The 18,051-nt window shown below is 40.4% G+C and overlaps 1 protein-coding gene across 1 annotated transcript in view; it reads right to left on the reverse strand.

Moving 5' to 3' along the window:
- Positions 1 to 18,051, reverse strand: part of WWC2 (WW and C2 domain containing 2) — a 244,050-nt gene that overhangs the window by 75,607 nt on the left and 150,392 nt on the right. The window contains exons 11-12 of the mRNA XM_089669642.1: positions 15,144 to 15,733; positions 1,620 to 1,743 (exon numbers count right to left, since the gene is read on the reverse strand). Coding sequence (XP_089525768.1) covers positions 1,620 to 1,743; positions 15,144 to 15,733 — 714 coding nt within the window. The remainder of the gene's footprint in view (positions 1 to 1,619; positions 1,744 to 15,143; positions 15,734 to 18,051) is intronic.

The following is an 18,051-nucleotide window of genomic DNA, read 5'->3' on the forward strand; positions in this document are numbered from 1 at the left end:
CAAATTACACATTAGAAGGGGCTCCCCTGGGAGAGTCGGAAATGGAAGGTTCTGGGGGTGCTTATAGATCACAGACTTAGCAATAGAATGCAATGCCAAGCCACAGCTAACAAAGCTATCAATATATTGTCATGCATTAAAAAGAAAAATCAGTAATTCTCCTTTACAAAAAACTGGTTTGTACGTAACTTAAATATGTAGTTTAGTTTTGGTCACAAATCCTCAGGAAAGTCATTGTTGAATTAGAAAGTTCAGGGAAAGGTGACAAAATTAATAAGGGAGATGGAGCACTTCAGCTTTGAGGACTGATTACATAGATTACAGTTGTTCACTCTCGATTAGAGGCACTTAAGAGAGGATATAATTACAATCTACAAATATATTAGTTGACTCCAGTAACTGTAAATAAACTGTTTAGTCTATGATCCCTGAAGAGAACATAAACTGAGTTTAGAAGAATTGAGATTCATCCTTAGATTGAGGAAAGGGTTCTTTACAGTTAGAGCAGTAAAAATGTAGAACTCCCTCCCCCAGGAAGTGGTACTAGCAGTGAGAGTCAACCAACTTCAAAAATATTTCAGATGTCTTCTTTAGGAAGCAGAACATACAGGGCTATGGGAATTGTAAGAATATAACATACACAAGTTGAATTGAATGGACCTGTGCCTTTTTTTTAACCTAAGTAACAAAGTAATATAGTAACTCCCAGGTGAAGAATGACAAGACAACAGCAGGATATGCTTAGTCAGAAGCTGAAAGCGCTACATTTTCTCATAGGTTTTTGTGCAAGGTACAAATGTATACATTTTGTTTTTTTGTAAAAGTAGTTATACTTTAAATTCACAGACCTGTAATGACTAGTGTTTCTAGAACAAAGCATTTTTACGAGTCTATCAGTATGTGGTGCATATTTAGTTTTTCTGTTTCAATTAAGTTTGTTGAAAGTTCACAAAGCATATTGGACAACAGTCAAGATTGTGCATAGTGTACATTGCCTGTAACATGATATTTGAAAGGAGGAGCGAATTCTGTAATTCACCCTCCCTCATTCAGAAATCTTGTTACTTGCAGTTCACACTACGGACAGGCTTTTCTTAATGGTTAAATAGGGGATAGCCCACCCCTTGGGAGCTTCTCCTGTTTAGTTCAGCACAGAGACCCGAACCTATTAACCTCTGCAGTGCTAGAAGTTCACTAGGAAGAGGACCGGACACCCTGCACAGATTTTCGTAGAATCCAGCAGCCTCAACAAGGTGAGATATCCTTCATTACTGGTAAGTTAGGGCACTAAAGTTGCAGGGGAAAAAAATGTTTTTTTTGATAATATTCACCTTTAAAGGAAGCCCATTAGGATTGACGTCTTTAAAAACGTGCAGGTTCTGAAGCTGTGAATGCTTAAAATTCTGAAGTTCCAGACTTCATGCTTGTTCCACATTAGTGACTTACTCAATAATGAAGTTAGGACTGTCTGGCAGCCCTGAAGCCTGCACATTTAAAAACACGTCGGCAACAGCAGCTCCCAAATATCTATTCTCACAAGCTCACTTTTAAAAAAAAGTGCAACATGAGAAAAAAAACAAAAAACACACTTTTCTCCCTCTAAAGTCTTTGATACTTACGGTTTTGCACATGCCTCATATACACCGCTGTCACCAGCCACAGACTCATCTGACACGGCCGCAGAAACACAAGCTCCCTTCTCTTCCTGCATGTCACCTGCTGACTTCCTTGGAAAAGTTACGTCTAAAGCATTACATAAAATGAAACGCAACATTAAAAACAAGAAAATATTATCTTTCTTCATAAAGTACAGAGTCAAACTATAAATTTCACATTTAAAGAATATGTAAACTCAACAACTCATGTTCCTGTACTATGTACTTGTATGAAAAAGTATGCTGTTCTCTTTGTATTTCTTCCTTTGTGTGAAATCACTGGTGTTCCCACCAGTCCCTCTGGTTTTATATTAAAAACTGACCACACTAGGCAGGAGCGCACAGCATGTCGGTCCTCTAGCTGTGCTGGAATTCAGCCTGAAATTCTCCAATGATCAGACCTGTGCTCCCCTAGCACAGTCATTCACTGGGAAGACTAGTGTGCAGCGGTTTCTCCTCCGCAGCTGAGAACAGTGGTTAATGATCACTTCTAAAAACAGGGGAAAAAACGGTATTTATGTTTTTCATACATATTCTCATATGTTTTGCCTTTCATTTTGATTTTAAACGGAATGGGTTCTTTTAAAAAGGTGAGGGTTTACATATACTTTAAATAAAAATAGTTATTTAATACCTTTTTAAAGGTATTAATAAATTAAATTGCCACCTCTTGGTTCCCAAGCATTATTCCATAGACATTAAGGTTTCTATACACTGAATGAATGATGGCCAAATAGCCTAAAACAGTTATTTATTCTAGAAAAAAAATGTCCAGCAAAATGAGTCTGTATCTGTATTTAGAAAAACAGTAGCTGTGGAGGCACATAATAATCTGCATAGCTACTTAAACGTGAAAATAACCCATTATTATTCTGACTTGTAATGGAATAGATGGCATGAATACCTTCTGTTTTAAAGAATGTTCTACTCTGTCAAACCTCAAAATTCACACTGCAACATTATGGCACATATTGTGATTATTTACATTATCCATTTTAGTAGAAAAGCATATTTTTTGCCTTAATACAGAATGGCTGCTGCCAGCCTTCGACCTATGCAGCCTTGATCCCATGGTTTCTGAGTAACAAATCATTAGCCAGGAAAGATTACCATTTTCAAAGGGTCATAGGATAAGAGGATGTAAAAGGCTGCCCCCATGTACAGTCAAAATTACAAGGCTTTTAAATATTTTAACATGCGTTCAGAAGACTGTTTATGGTAAAGTGATCTTTTTCAAACACATGGATAAAAGCATACAAAAGACTACAGTTCTCGTAGATGCCCAGATGTCCAAAAACATCAGATATTTGCTGCCCAGCCCTAACAATTTTTGACAAATTGAACTATGAACTGTTTAAGCTGCAGATAGACAAGGACTAACAGATCTTGACGGAACAAAGCAACTAGGCAGTGTTGCTCTGTTTCTATTGGTTCCCCAAATATTAAGCAGCACAATAACTGCCTATATCATATTTGCACCATCCTCCTCTACCATCTCCATAGGAATAGACAAAAATAATTGGCTTCTGAGGGTTTGTGTTTATGGAGACAGCATCTGATCATTTTGCCTCAAGATTGGTCTGACTTTACCTGTGCATATGGCTACTCCCTGAACTCTATATGAGGGGCTATACAGCAACAGAAGACAGCTATAGCCAACTGTAAATCTTTATAAAGATTAGAAATCATAATCGAATGCTTTGATGCAAAAAAATGCCCACATTTTAAGAAGAAAAGATGATTAATTTTACTAATTTTATAAATTATGTACAGCTTTTATCTCCATTTTTTTAGCATACTTAGTTTAAGAAAACTCTATTTTCTGCATTATTACATTTGATGCGTTTTGGGAATTCAGCAACTTCCCTTTTACTTTGCTTTATATCAATAAAGAAATATGATTTTGTTTGAAAAGGCAAAGTTCAAAAGAAACCTCCCCATTGGTTACATCTCCACTTGTCAAAAGCCCCCTTTATTATCTCGATAACCGTATTTCACCATGCGTCCCACCTCTCAACTTTTCATCCGTAACCTATATTCATAGGCGAGTCTCCTGCAGTGTGCCAAAAGTCTTCATTTAAAGGCACATTGTGAAGTTCCATAAGGGGCTTTCATCCACAACTGAGAAAAGTGTGTTGAAATGCACTGTGCTCCCTTCTGAGCACAACCCTTACATCTTGTTAAGATGTTTAAAGTTCCCTGCATTTGATTGTTGAATGTCTTTCTTTAAGGTGTTACAGGAGAATGCTGATTTCTCTCCCTTTTAATGATAAAGAAGCTTTTTATATAGCCTCGTGTGAAGGGGTGAAGGTGGTGACATGATTTATTGATTACCCGCAGGAATATACGCAGCCGTCCTGAAACTCTGGCAATGACAGACAGTGACTCTGGAAGGACTTCACAGTCATTGTGACTCGCATCATGCCAGCAGGAGTTTGTGTTGAGTCTCGATTAATGGCAGGGAAGGAGGATTCAGATTCACCTTCACCTTGTAAAGGCTCCCTGCTCAGGGCATACTATTAAAAAGGAAGGAAGGGTGCACTTTTAGAACATTTAACACACACACACACACACACACACATATATACACACACACATACACACACACATACACATAGTATCTCGCAAAATATTTTTTGTACATGTTTTATTATATCTTTTCATGTGACAGCACTGAAGAAATGACACTTTGCCACAATGTAAAGTAGTGAGTGTACAGCTTGTATAACAGTGTAAATTTGCTGTCCCCTCAAAATAACACACAGCCATTAATGTCTAAACCACTGGCAACAAAAGCGAGTACACCCCTAAGTGAAAATGTCCAAATTGGGCCCAAAGTGTCAATATTTTGTGTGGCCACCATTATTTTCCAGCACTGACTTAACCCTCTTGGGCATGGAGTTCACCAGAGCTTCACAGGTTGCCACTGGGGTCCTCTTCCACTCATCCATGACGACATCACCGAGCTGGTGGATGTTAGAGACCTTGCGCTCCTCCACCTTCCATTTGAGGATGCCCCACAGATGCTCAATAGTGTTTAGGTCTGGAGACATGCTTGGCCAGTCCATCACCTTTACCCTCAGCTTCTTTAGCAAGGCAGTTGTCATCTTGGAGGTGTGTTTGGGGTTATGTTGGAATACTGCCCTGCGGCCCAGTCTGCAAAGGGAGGGAATCATGCTCTGCTTCAGTAGGTCACAGCACATGTTGGCATTCATGGGTTCCCTAAGTAGCTCCCCAGTGACGGCAGCCCTCATGCAGCCCCAGACCATGACACTCCCACCACCATGCTCGACTTTAAGCAAGGCACACTTGTCTTTGTACTCCTCACCTGGTTGCTGCCACAGACACCATCTGAACCAAATAAGTTTATCTTGGTCTCATCAGACCACAGAACAGTTCCAGTAATCCATGTCCTTAGTCTGCTTGTCTTCAGCAAACTGTTTGTGGGCTTTCTTGTGCATCATCTTTAGAAGAGACTTCCTTCTGGGATGACAGCCATGCTGACCAATTTGATGCAGTGTGCGGCGTATGGTCTGTGCACTGATAGGCTGACCCCCCACCCCTTCAACTTCTGCAGCAATGCTGGCAGCACTCATATGTCTATTTCCCAAAGACAACCTCTGGATATGACGCTGAGCACGTGCACTCAACTTCTTTGGTCGACCATGGTGAGGCCTGTTCTGAGTGGAGCCTCTCCTGTTAAACCGCTGTATGGTCTTGGCCACCATGCTACAGCTCAGTTTCAGGGTCTTAGTAATCTTCTTATAGCCTAGGTCATCTTTATTTAGAGCAACAATTCTTTTTTTTCAGATCCTCAGAGAGTTCTTTGCTATGAGGTGTCATGTTGAACTTCCAGTGACCAGTATGAGAGAGTGAGAGTGATAACACCAAATTTAACACACCTGCTCCCCATTCACACTTGAGACCTTGTAACAGGAGTCACAAGACACAGGGGAGGGAAAATGGCTAATTGGGCCCAATTGGACATTTTCACTTAGGGGTGTACTCACTTTTGCTGCCAGTGGTTTAGACATTAATGGCTGTGTGTTGAGTTATTTTGAGGGGACAGCAAATTTACACTGTTATACAAGCTGTACACTCACTACTTTACATTGTAGCAAAGTGTCACTTCTTCAGTGCTGTCACATGAAAAGATAGAATAAAATATTTACAAAAATGTGAGGGGGGTACTCACTTCTTTGAGATACTGTATCTCAAGCAGCTTTCCCAGGAAGGCTGGAAGTAGTTATGAAGATGTAGATAGGCAAGATGTAGTTGCTAATTGTTCCTGATTTCCAGGAATGTTAAAGTGTAACTAAAAGCAAAGCTATTTTAAGTTTTGGATAGAGTGAAAGACTAGAACACCCGTGAATTATTATTTCTGTCTGTGCCCCCCTTAGGATAATTTCACACTGATCCTAGCAAAAATGCATATGCGTTACCACTTTTTTTTTTTTTTTACAGAACATGTGACTCAAAAATGCACCATGGGTGCTTTTTTGCCACTTTTTTTTTTTTTTTTTTTAATCTCAGTGGGGAGGTGCACCAAAAAACCTGCACCAAAACACAAATGGCTTTGTGTGCCATTGAGAAGATGATTAGCTACACCTGATTGAGTTTACAAGTCATTTGTAGGAGGGGGTGTTCCTTTTTCCAACTTGGTGATTTTGGATATTTAAAAAAATATATTTCTGACATGTTGGTGTTCTATCTTCACTTGGATGTTATAAGTTGTACTGAGTAAATACAGCTGGATAAAACAAAAACGGTGTATCTTCATTTCAGGCTGCAAAGCAACAAAATGTGATTATTTTAAGGGGGGGGGGGTGCGATTCTTTTCTATACCCACTGTATGTGAGCCCACACTCAGTTTTGTATACAGTTCAATCAAAATTTAACAGATTGTAAAATCAGCTTATAACAAGTGTGGCTAGCTTTAGCACTTAAGCCTTTTCAGAGACAGGAACTGATGTTTACAGTTCAATATTCCCCCTTATGTAGCACTGAACATGCCAGAGCTATTGAAGTGAACACTATATAAGTGAATATGTCCCTATGGCTTTTTACATTCATATTGATTAAACAGCAGCATTTAAAAAAAATTTTGACAAGCATTTTATAAGAGGAAATATAGCTACTTCTGGTTCTTGATATCACGGTGGATGAAAAGGTAGCCTAGCTTCAGAGCATCCCTGGAAATGATCATATAATGTTGGCTAACTTGAGGAGACCTGCCACAAGTTCATCTAAACATAACACTCATAAATCGACTGCACACAGCAAAGCTTGGATAAAAGACTGCTTTATCCACAGCAGACACCCAGATTCCAGCTGATATTTCTGTAGTTGCAGGTTAGAACCCCAATTATCCAAATGGTTACTATGGACACCAAATACATTGTTCCCAGGTAACAAGGTTTCTGTTCAAAGGGTTTAGAGGACTGATGCTTAGGCCAAGCTGGTCACTCAGTCACTTGTTTTGAGCAGAAACCAAGCATATGAGACAATGTATATAAATGACACACACACACCAATCATCCATAACAAAATGACCACTGATAGGTAAATTGGATAACACTGATAATCTCATTGCATTGACATCTGAAAGTTAGGCAGCAAGAGAACACATTGTCCCTGAAGTTGATGCTCCCAGTTTATATGCATTAAGACCTACTGAAAGTGATTTAAAGATGGAAAACCAGTGAACCAGCAACATGGTCATGGGTGGCCATGGCTCCTTATTGCATATGGGGAGTGAAGGTTAGCCTGTATAGTCCAATTCAATAAAAGAGCTACTGTTGCTCAAATTTCTGAAAACGTTAATGCTGGCTCTGACATTAAGATGTCAGAAGAAACAGTGCACTGCGGTTTGTTGCATTCTGAGGCTGCGTAGCTACAGACCTGTCAGGTTGCCCATGCTGACTGGTCCCCACAGCCAATTGTGCCTACAATGAGCACATGAGCATCAGAACTGGACCACGGAGCAATGAAAGAAGGTGGCCTGGTCTGAAGAAATCAAGAATGGTTTGAGGAACACAATCAAGAAAGGTTTGAAATGTTGAATTGGCCTCCAAATTCACCAGATCTCAATCCAATTGAGCATCTATGGGATGCTCTGGGAAAAAAAGTCCGATCTGTGGAGGCCCCATCTTGCAACTTAGAGGATTTAAAGGATCAGCTGACGGATTAGTACCAGATACCACAGGATACCTTCAGAGGTCTAGTGGAGTCGATCTCTGGACAGGTTACAGTAGGTGGTCATAATGTTATGGCTGATCAGTGTTTATAAAAAAAAAAAATAATTATATATTATATATATATATATATATATATATATATATATATATATATATATATATATACATATACACACACACACACACATACATACATACATACATACATACATACACACACAGTTAGGTCCATATATATTTGGACACAGGCACAATTTTAGATTTTTTTCAGGTATTTACCAAAACATATTCAAGCTATAGTTATATAATGGATATGGACTGAAAGTGCAACCTCTCAGGTTTAATTTGAGGGTATGTACAACCAAATTGGAGGAAGGGTTTAGGGATTACAGCTCTTAAGAGTAGCCACCCTCCCCCTTTTTCAAGGGACCAAAAGTAATTGGACAATTGAATCAAAAGCGGTTTCATGGCCAGGTGTGGGCTACTCCGTTATTTATTCATCAATTAAGCAGGTAAAAGGTCTGGAGTTGATTCTAAGTGTGGTATTTGCATTTGGAATCTATTACTGTGAACCTACATCATGCGTTCAAATCAGCTGTCCATGCAACTGAAACAGGCCATTGTAAGGCTTCAAAACAAACCAAATCCATCAAAGAGATAGCAGCAACATTAGGAGTGGTCAAATCAACAGTTTTGTACATTCTGAGGAAAGTAGAATGCAATGGTGAGCTCAGCAACATAAAAAGGCATGGACATCCACGGAAGACAACAGTGGTGGATGATTGCAGGATCCTCTCTATGGTAAAGAAAAATCCATTCACAACATCCAGACAAGTGAAAAACACTCTCCAGGAGGTGGGCGTATCATTGTCAAAGTCTACAATTAAGAGAAGACTTAACGAGAGCAAATACAGAGGGTTCACCACAAGGTGCAAACCATTCATAAGCCTGAAGAATAGAAAAGCCAGATTAGACTTTGCCAAGAAACATCTAAAAATGCCAGACCAGTTCAGGAAAAGCATTCTTTGGACGGATAAAACTAAGATTAATCTGTACCAGAATGACAGGAATAAAAAAAATATGGAGAAAGCTTGGAACAGCTCATGATCCAAAGTGCGCAACGTCATCTGTAAAACATGGTGGAGGCAGTGTGATGGCATGGACATGCATAGCTTCCAGTGGCACTGGGTCATTGGTGTTTATGGATGATGTGACAGAAGGCAGAAGCAGTCGGATGAATTCTGCAACGTTTAGAGATATACTGTCAGCCCAGATTGAGCCAAATGCAGCAAAGTTGATTGGGCGGCACATCACTTCTTTGGTAATGTCCCTGAGTTCCAGACTTCAGGCAGTCATTGCCAGTAAAGGATTCTCAACAAAAAATTAAAAATGAACATTTTATTTATGATTATATTAATTTGTCCAATTACATCTGAGCCCCTGAAAATGGAGGGACTGCGTATAAAAATGGTTCCAGTTCCTAAATTTGTACTTGTTATTTATATTCAACACATTGAATTAAAGATGAAAGTCTGCACCTCAAATTCATTTGGATTGTTTCGTTTTAATTCACTTTGGTGGCAAAAGCATGAAAATTGTTCCTGTGTACAAATTACACACACACACTACAAAGGTATACACTAATCGTTTTAAACTAATCAATACTGTCTTATCATAGATAATCTATACATGCATGCTGTGAATTTTATTAGAGAAGAGATGTATACATTCCTCCTCTGTATAGGAATCGAAGACTGAATGTATTAGCTTACGCTAATAAATGTCAATAAACATATTGACCACAAGATGGCAGAGCAGCACAGCAAATAACTGCATTGCTACATTCTTTTTTTTTTTTTTTGTAGAGACACAAATTACCCCAAATAAGCTGGAGTATTAAATTCACACTGTTTCCATGCAGTAGGGGGTCTATTCAATGAGAAATCACGCTACGTTTTTTGTCTCAAAGTGATACAGGTTTTGAAAACTGCTGCTTAGCAGGCAAGAAACACTAACAGCCATCAGTAGCCAGGTTGGCTTTTATTTGTATTTGCATAACACCAAATATCCTCAGCTATATCCACTTTAATTGGATCATTAGATGGGCACATTTAAATGACAGACCTATGTGATCTTAGAATCCACAGGGAAAGCAGCATTCGAGTTCAAACTGCACAGCACTTCGGGGCACTGAAAGGAGGCCACTACAGAGGCATGGGGGAAGAATTAGAAAAGACAAAGTGGACATTCTGAAAAACACATGTGTGACGATTCAGGCTCCATAGCATTTATAATGACATGCGTAACAAAACTCTTCAAAGCAGGTCTATGGATGGGCAAGGAGAAAATGCATACAGTACGTCTATTTTTAACTTCACTTTTCACTGAAAGTCATATGCTGATCATATAAATCTTGGTTTTGGAATGGCAACACAATGAGAAATAATACTAAAAACATTTTCTTCTCCATTTTGTACAGACACAGATATATTGTGTGAGTGTGTGTGACAATGCACTTTCTGCACCAATAATAGAACAGCAATTGTTTTTCTCCTGCTAGATAGAGGCATAATGAAAATATGAAGAATATTCTCCTACTATACAACACAGCCAATACCAGGGGAAGATAGGAAGTGCAGATTGTATACTCTAACCACGTGGTGTCCCAATGACCCCTAATGTTCTAAAAATGTTCTGCTTTCATTTAATAAAGACCCCTTGCTAATTAAATACAAGGTCATAAAATTCTAAACAATTTGCTTACTATCTAATGAGAATTCCTCTCAAAGAACTAAAATTGAACAAACCCTTAGCCCTGGTTAACACTCATGCGGCGCGGAATTCACGTTTTCTGTGCAAATTTCGCACCGCATCAGAATCGCACCCCGTTCATGCAAACCACTGCGGGTGTGTATGTTAAGTTAACAACACCCCAAAAGCGGTCCACAAAACGCGGTGCGATGTGCAGAATCAGATTGATCTGATTCTAGTGCGGACCAAAAAAAGGGTCCTGCACGTTTTTGGTGCGGGTGCAGTGCGATTAGAGCCATACAAAATGTATGGCTCCAAATGCACCGCATACAAATCGCATGTGATTTGCACAGGAATGCGGTGTGGTTCCTGGCGAATTACATGTGATATACTGCACCGCATATATGTGAACCTAGGCTCAAAGAGAATAATTAATACAAACAAAAACATTATCTTAGCTTTGTTTAGGAAACTCTATGCCCATTTTCTGCAATACAAAAGTCGAGTGGCTTTATAAAGGTGGGCATGCTAACCTGATCACTCTCCTGGATTCAGTTGCTCTAAACTAAACCTGTGAGGAAAAAAAAAACACTTCCGAGTGCACAGTAGACAAGCTTCAGGGCTTCACTTTGTACTCCCTAGTCATGGGATTAAGAGCAGGTCTGTATTTACACACCATGCTGCCTTGGGCACAACTGAATGATGACATCCTTTTGTACAAGCTTTACTGCTTGTATAAGAAGATACACTAAGTTTTTATGTAAAAACCACTGGTAGAAAGCACTATTAGAGCAAGTATGCTGTCTGCGCTAAACACTGAACTACATTGCAGCTCTACAAACCAGCAATCAAAATAGAGAAGAGAGAGTTTTTATGTCTCATGTACTGTCAAGAGCCTTCTGGCTTCTTTCTACATGACCCATAGTGATGACTCCACCACAAACGTCCAGAGGAGTAGGGAAAAAAAAAAAAAAAAAAAAAAAAAAAACCTCAGCGTCTGTGAATCTTCAAATTATCATAAATAAACTTGATCCATCTCCAAAAACCAATTCTTATGTGTCCATGTGTACCTCAAAAAAAGAGAGCAAATAGCTGCGTATAGTGCGTTATCCTCAAAAATATATATAACAAAATCAATTAGCACTTTCTGGGGAAAAGTGTGACTTTTTGTGCGTCTAGGGGATTTATTTATTTTATTTTGTTTTATTTCACTTTAAGAAATTTTGCGGGTTTACCGATTTTTGAAATTCAAAAGAGAAAAAAATAAAACGATTGTAACAACTTGTACATTTTGTGGTTTGGTTCTGTTTCAATTGATGCCATTGCTAATAGCAACTATTCAGCTTCTATATTTCATTTTTCCACACAGCTTAGAAAATAAACATTTAACAGCTGATCCACCACATGCCAGTTGAGATAAAGTTTGTCTCAGATACCCTTTAATTCCCCCTAATATACAATTTAAAAAATATTAAAAGCCCTGCTCCCTTGCCTAACTGAAGAGCCAAGGATAGCACTCACTGGATGAATCACCCACCTACTTTCATTAAGGTTTTGTCCCCACATCACTTGTGTTTGAAGAGATTATACAGCAGTTTTAAGTATATTTTCTTTATATATTATAGTCAACACTAAAAAATCAAAAGTGTGTTTATGTGTTCATTTTTTTTTTTATAAAAGGAAACAGCAAATGGTGCCAATTAAGTGCAGTACAAGCAGTCCCCAGGTTACAAACGATAGGTTCTGTAGGTTTGTTCTAAATTTGAGTCTGAGTTTGAATGTAAGTTGGAAATTTTTTTTTTTTTTTTTTTAAGTGCAACTCCAGCCAAAATTATTTTTAAGTTTTGGATAGCATAGGGAAGGGTTAACTGGCCATGCAGTGATGTGGAATTGCCAACAGGTCCACCAGACAGTAGGTGGCAGCATGCAGTGAGCAGCAATACTGCTTCCCAGCAGTTTCAGGGACTAGCATGACATCATGCTGCCTCTGTTCTTAGTAGGAGTCATATGTAAATTGGATATTTGTAACTAGGGGACTGCCAGTGTATAGGAAAAGACTTAAAAATCTCAAGTGGCAATCCACAAGATGTATAAGGATAAGAGCATGTAATCCATCCTGTGTAGTTTACTGTACAGCCTGAGTGTGTCTTCAGGGGCCAGAAGCAGATGTTGCTGTCAGGAGCTGTATAGGACACCTGAAGCTAAACCGGCCACATGTTTCAGAGTGTAACTGCACCTTTTTCAAGGCTTGAAAAAAAGGAGCAGTTATGCTGTAAACATGTGGCCACGCTCCCCGCGCTGCGGCCCTCCCAGATGCTACGTTACTTCAGGTGCTGCACAGTCCATGGGCTGCAGGATTTCTGGTTTTGTGTCTGGTGTCCTAAATCTTATGCATCTTGTAAGTTGCCACTTGCGATTTTTAATAAAGTATTTTACTATATACTAAACTTAGTTGGCGCCTTCTGCAGTTTCCTTTTTATATATTGCAGCGATTACTTCAGTCTTGTTGAGGAGCTGCCATGGATATCTTTGGACCGATGCACTTTTTAGTATAACCCTACATCTCCACAGTACATTCCCTTGTTGTAACTTAGCTCATGGTTCGACAAATCCCAGGCGCCAGGTTGGCATGGCGACCATAAATTGTGTCCTGGCTCCTATTTGTCAGCCCATTCACTGACAGGTCTGCACGATCCCCAAACTAGTGGAAGCTGTCCGCACTTTCCGCACAGCTCAGCCTCGCTTACACTTCCACCGGGCTGTCTGCGCCCGCTACAAGGCCTGGTAGAGGATTCCTGAGTGGGGCCTGCACTCCCTTCCCACACTGACGTGCTCACCTGCAGGGTCGGCACTAGCATACAGGCAGCTGCTTCAGGACCCCCAGCCACGCAGGGTTCCCTGTTCTCCCAAGCTGCTTTGCGTTCTCATTCCCGTATCCTTAGCCAACCCCTCTCTCCTCTCCCATGGAGCATAGTTCTGTCCCAAGACCCCCAGAGTCACCTCCATGCCTCCAAGTGTGCTAAGCTTTCTGGTTCACACAATTAAATTCCCACACATTGGTGCATCCCTAAGAGATGGCTCCATGAAGGACAATGCAGGCTGATCTCCCAGCCCATTTGTCAGACAGGGATCTCCCTCGTTCCGGAGAGCCCATGGAGTGGAGGATGTGGTCATTCGAGCGATCAGCACTGTCAGATTGAAAGCAAACTGCTAGAAAGGGAGTCCAGGCAGCCATGGATGAGTGCTCCGAGAGAAGCCAGAGTCAAGTCCTGCCACCTTTGACAGTGGACAGCCCCATCTCCAGTACAGTGCCAACTTCCTGAATGACAACCAGGTGCTCAAGACAAGGTAGCACAGCCTAAGCATGCTGCCCAGGAACCAGCACCTGCACTCCATCAACCTCACTCTGCACCTTGGTGAGTGAAATAGCCCCATCATCTCCATACACCACCCCATCTCCCCAAGGGACAGGGACCTCATGCTGGCTGGCAGAGCTGGCACCAGTCATCCTATGGTGCCAGGATAGGGGTGGGGGGCAGTAAAATCCAAATCTCCAGCCCAGTAGTACAAGCACTGGAGGCTTGGTGTGTGTGTGCGTGTGTGTGTATACGTGTGTGTGTGTGTGGGGGGGGGGGGGGGGTTGTAGTACCAGTGTGGGTTGCCATGGATTGGGGGGAGGGGTAGAGGGTGGTTTAGCAGTACCAGCATGGGGTACAGCAGTAACAGTGTGGGGTGACTGGAAAGGAGGGTGGGCTAGCAGTACCAGTGTGGGGTGGCTGGAGGATGGGGGGAAGGGGGGTACAGCAGTACAAGGGTGGGGAAGCTGAAGGACGAGGGGGGGTACAACTCCATAGACAAAGATCCTTGTACCAGCCCTAGGAGTAGGCAGCAAGAAAACACTGGCTCCTAACATTTTTAGCTGCCTCCTAGATTCAAAGCAAATTTGTCAAGCCCTGGCTTAACGGTATGCCTAACTGTGCCATTTTCAATAATTCTCAGCTTTTCACATTGTTCAGTTTCTTCTAAACTGTTGGTGAAAACATCCTGTTATCGTTTATAGAGCTCAGTAGCTTAAGGTGCTTATCCAGTAATGAACCTATCATCATTGCTAAAGTTAGATCATACAACTCTAAATAGATCTATAGAAAATATTTGTTTTTGGTGTTTTCTTCCACTTCCAAACTACAAGAGAGGCAAACTTGGCGATCCCATTCAACTCAAGAGAGTGTAAAGTGTGGCCACACTGCATCTAAGGTCTGATTTCAGGTATAACAGATAAGGGGGTGTTTAGTTTTTTTTTTCTTTAGAAGAGTTGAAATGGGTCAGAACCATCATGCCACCATTCCAAATACAGAGGGAGAATCTCACAACAATAAAAACCAATGAGAGGTTCAAACTCTTAAATACTACTAGACCAAAAGAAATGTCTAAAGATATACTATGTTGTGTTAACAACTGTATAAAAAATGAGCTAGCACATTTCCAAACTGATAGCTAAAATGTAGCTTACCCTTGCACAGAGATTTAGGCAAAGACTAACCTCTGCTTTCTTCATGTAATACAGTATTCTCCCGATGCCGTATACTCTTTTCCTCAAAGAGGGGTGGAGATGGCTCTGTAATAGAGTCCAACAAATGCTGATTTTCACAGATGCTCATTTCAGAGAATATCCCAGGAAGCTCACAACTTTCAAAATCTGTACCAACAGAGTCCTGAGTAGGCAAGGAGAAGGCTCCTTCCAGTACAGGGGGAGAGCCTGGTGGAGATAAAGATGAAAGTGATGACAGGGAAGACAGGGAGGTCACAGACTTGGGAGGTTTGGATTCTTGTGGGTCTTCTTGAGCAGTGGTTAAATTGCTATAGTCAGAGCTGCCATGGCAGTGGACAACCTCGTTTTCGTGAATTGTAGTAATTGGCCCAGATGGAATGTAACTGCTTTTCTCCTGCAGCATGAAGTCCAGCTTATACTGATAGTCCAAGTCTGCTGCAAGGTCACCCTGGTTATAATAGAGGTCTGTAGAGCTCAGAGAATTCAGAGAGCCTCGGCTAGAGGTGTTTAAGGACCCTCGACTGGATGCTAAAGAGCCAAGGCTGCTGCCTGATGAAACCGACAGTGTGCTGGCAGAAAGGCTGGAAGAGAAATACAAGAGAACATCACGCTAAAAATTACAAATGGTAAAATATCCACCAAAGCCTCCAAACTAAAAAAAACAGAAGCTAAATTACAGACATAGATAAAGGGGAAGTGGCCCCTTATTGTAATATCAATGATCCCTCCTCAAAGCCTCCTAACGAAATGATAAAACTAAATATATAACACATATGACTAGAAAACAGTTTACTCTTGTTGGACTGCCTACAGCCTGCACAGTGTTTCTGTCCTCCAGAAATACAAAACCCCAAATCAGTCATCACACACAGTAGCATTTCTTCTCCTCATTCTTTAAAATGGTCAGCTGTAATTAGTTGCATATTATCACTTCACAGTTTGAGTACAGAAAACAGACTGGCTGACCTCACTTTGTAAAACAGATTAACCACCTCAACCAAAATTCATAATATTCATCACAGTAGATCAAAATCTGTCCACATGGCTCTGCGCATTATCATCAATCGCATCTTGTAACACTATCAGGGCTAACATGCTTTGAATTGCAAACATTTAAAACCAAAATCAAACTATTTCTTTCTCTATATAAAGAAATACATAGAGTTGCTTGATTTTAGTATTAAAGGTTTGCAGTTCAAAGCAACTTAACCCTGATACTTTTACTAGAATATTCCTTTTTTTTTTTTAATATATGGTCAAGGTGATTGCACGTGTCAGTGCAATCTTAACTACACCCCAACCGCAGGTAGCAAAATTAGTGCATTCGTCTGCATTGGATCACATGGTACAATACAACCATGTGATTTGGTTGCAGTGCGGTTCCAAAATTGGTGCATGCACGATTCTGGTACATTGCAGTGCAATTTGAGTTTATTCAAAATGAATGGGCTTAAACTTAAATCGCACCACAGTAAATTGCATGTGAATTGGACAGGAATGCGGTGCAGTTCCTGTGACATTTATATGTGGTCCATTGTGTGAACCGATGCTTAGAGAAGTCTTCTCACAGACGTTAAAAAGGCTTGTAAAATCCTGCAATAGACCCAGTGCACATAAAACTTGTCCATGTTAATATCTTTGCAGGGGCTGAGAAGCAGTGTGGTCAGACGGCTGACAACACTGGAGCAAGGAGATGGAATCTGACTGACAGCTTCCGCCTCCTCTGAGTGCTGCTCTCCTGTTTGTGCTGCTCTGTGCCTCCCTCAGCTCTTTTTATGCTGTGAGAAGACTGGGTTACAACTTCCCACAGCCATCAGGAGATTACTACAGTAATAGCTGGCAGCTTGTGTTGTGAATGATGCAGCTGGAGCAGAGCTCTGTCTTTTAGATAAACGCAATACTGCAGCTAATGTATTTGAGAGAGACTAAAATAGTAGCTGCAGGCTTGTGTTGAATGACAGTGTTGTGAAGGACAATGCTCTACCCCAGCTGCCCTTATTTACAACACAAGCTACTACTGTAGTGATCTCCTCTGAAGCTGTGGAAGCTGAATAAAGTGGGGGAAGAGGGGCACAAGGAAGGCTGCAGAAAAGGAGGATTTAGCTTTGGTGCTGCCTGTCCCTTCCACCATAGGAATGCCCATAAATTGGGCTTTGTCTGGGGAGGACCTACAGACAGCACCAACAGATAGAAAAACTACATTTTCATTTCTAAATCAGAACACAGATTTTAACAGTAAAGCACTTTGTGCACTTGTTCCCTGAGGGATTTACAAGCCTTTTTAACTTCTGGTTAGTCTACAAGCAAACATACATTAAATAGTGGGGTCATTTATTTGGTAAACAGGACATTTTGGGAGGCTGTGGTCATATATGCATATGCAATCAGAATATGTTAGGTTTTGATTTTACAAATAAAAAGTTAAGTCTTTATTCTGGAATAATAATTATACAGATTAGCAAAAAATATATCATATTTTATGCCAACTGTTAACTAAATATACATTTAGATGTCTTTGAACAGTGAAGACAGTTTCCTGTAAACAGTTCAATTGTTTACTGAAATTGAAAGACGGATTATCACATTTTGAGTACAACAATGTGCGTTTTAGTCGTGATACACATGCTTGCTCGCTTTGGCTGTAAGGAACGCTTAGCAAGATGAAGCATGTCTTATTGACAAGGCTTTAGTGATTATCCAGTGTGTAATGAAGATGTTTGTCAAACCTAATTAGTTCTTCAAACATTATCAATTAGTTTATTTTGTTGTGTACAAGAAAAGGCACAAAGTACTGATAAGTATTATTCAATTAATACATGATATTAATTATAATAGATACTTCTGTTCAGAGCTTCAGGAAGGATAAACAAAGGGAAAAATCAAAGACACCTAAATGATC

Source organism: Staurois parvus, unplaced genomic scaffold (assembly GCF_062004578.1).
Source record: "Staurois parvus isolate SC_StPar_1 unplaced genomic scaffold, SC_StPar_1.0 ptg000080l, whole genome shotgun sequence".
In the NCBI taxonomy this organism is placed as follows: domain Eukaryota; kingdom Metazoa; phylum Chordata; class Amphibia; order Anura; family Ranidae; genus Staurois; species Staurois parvus.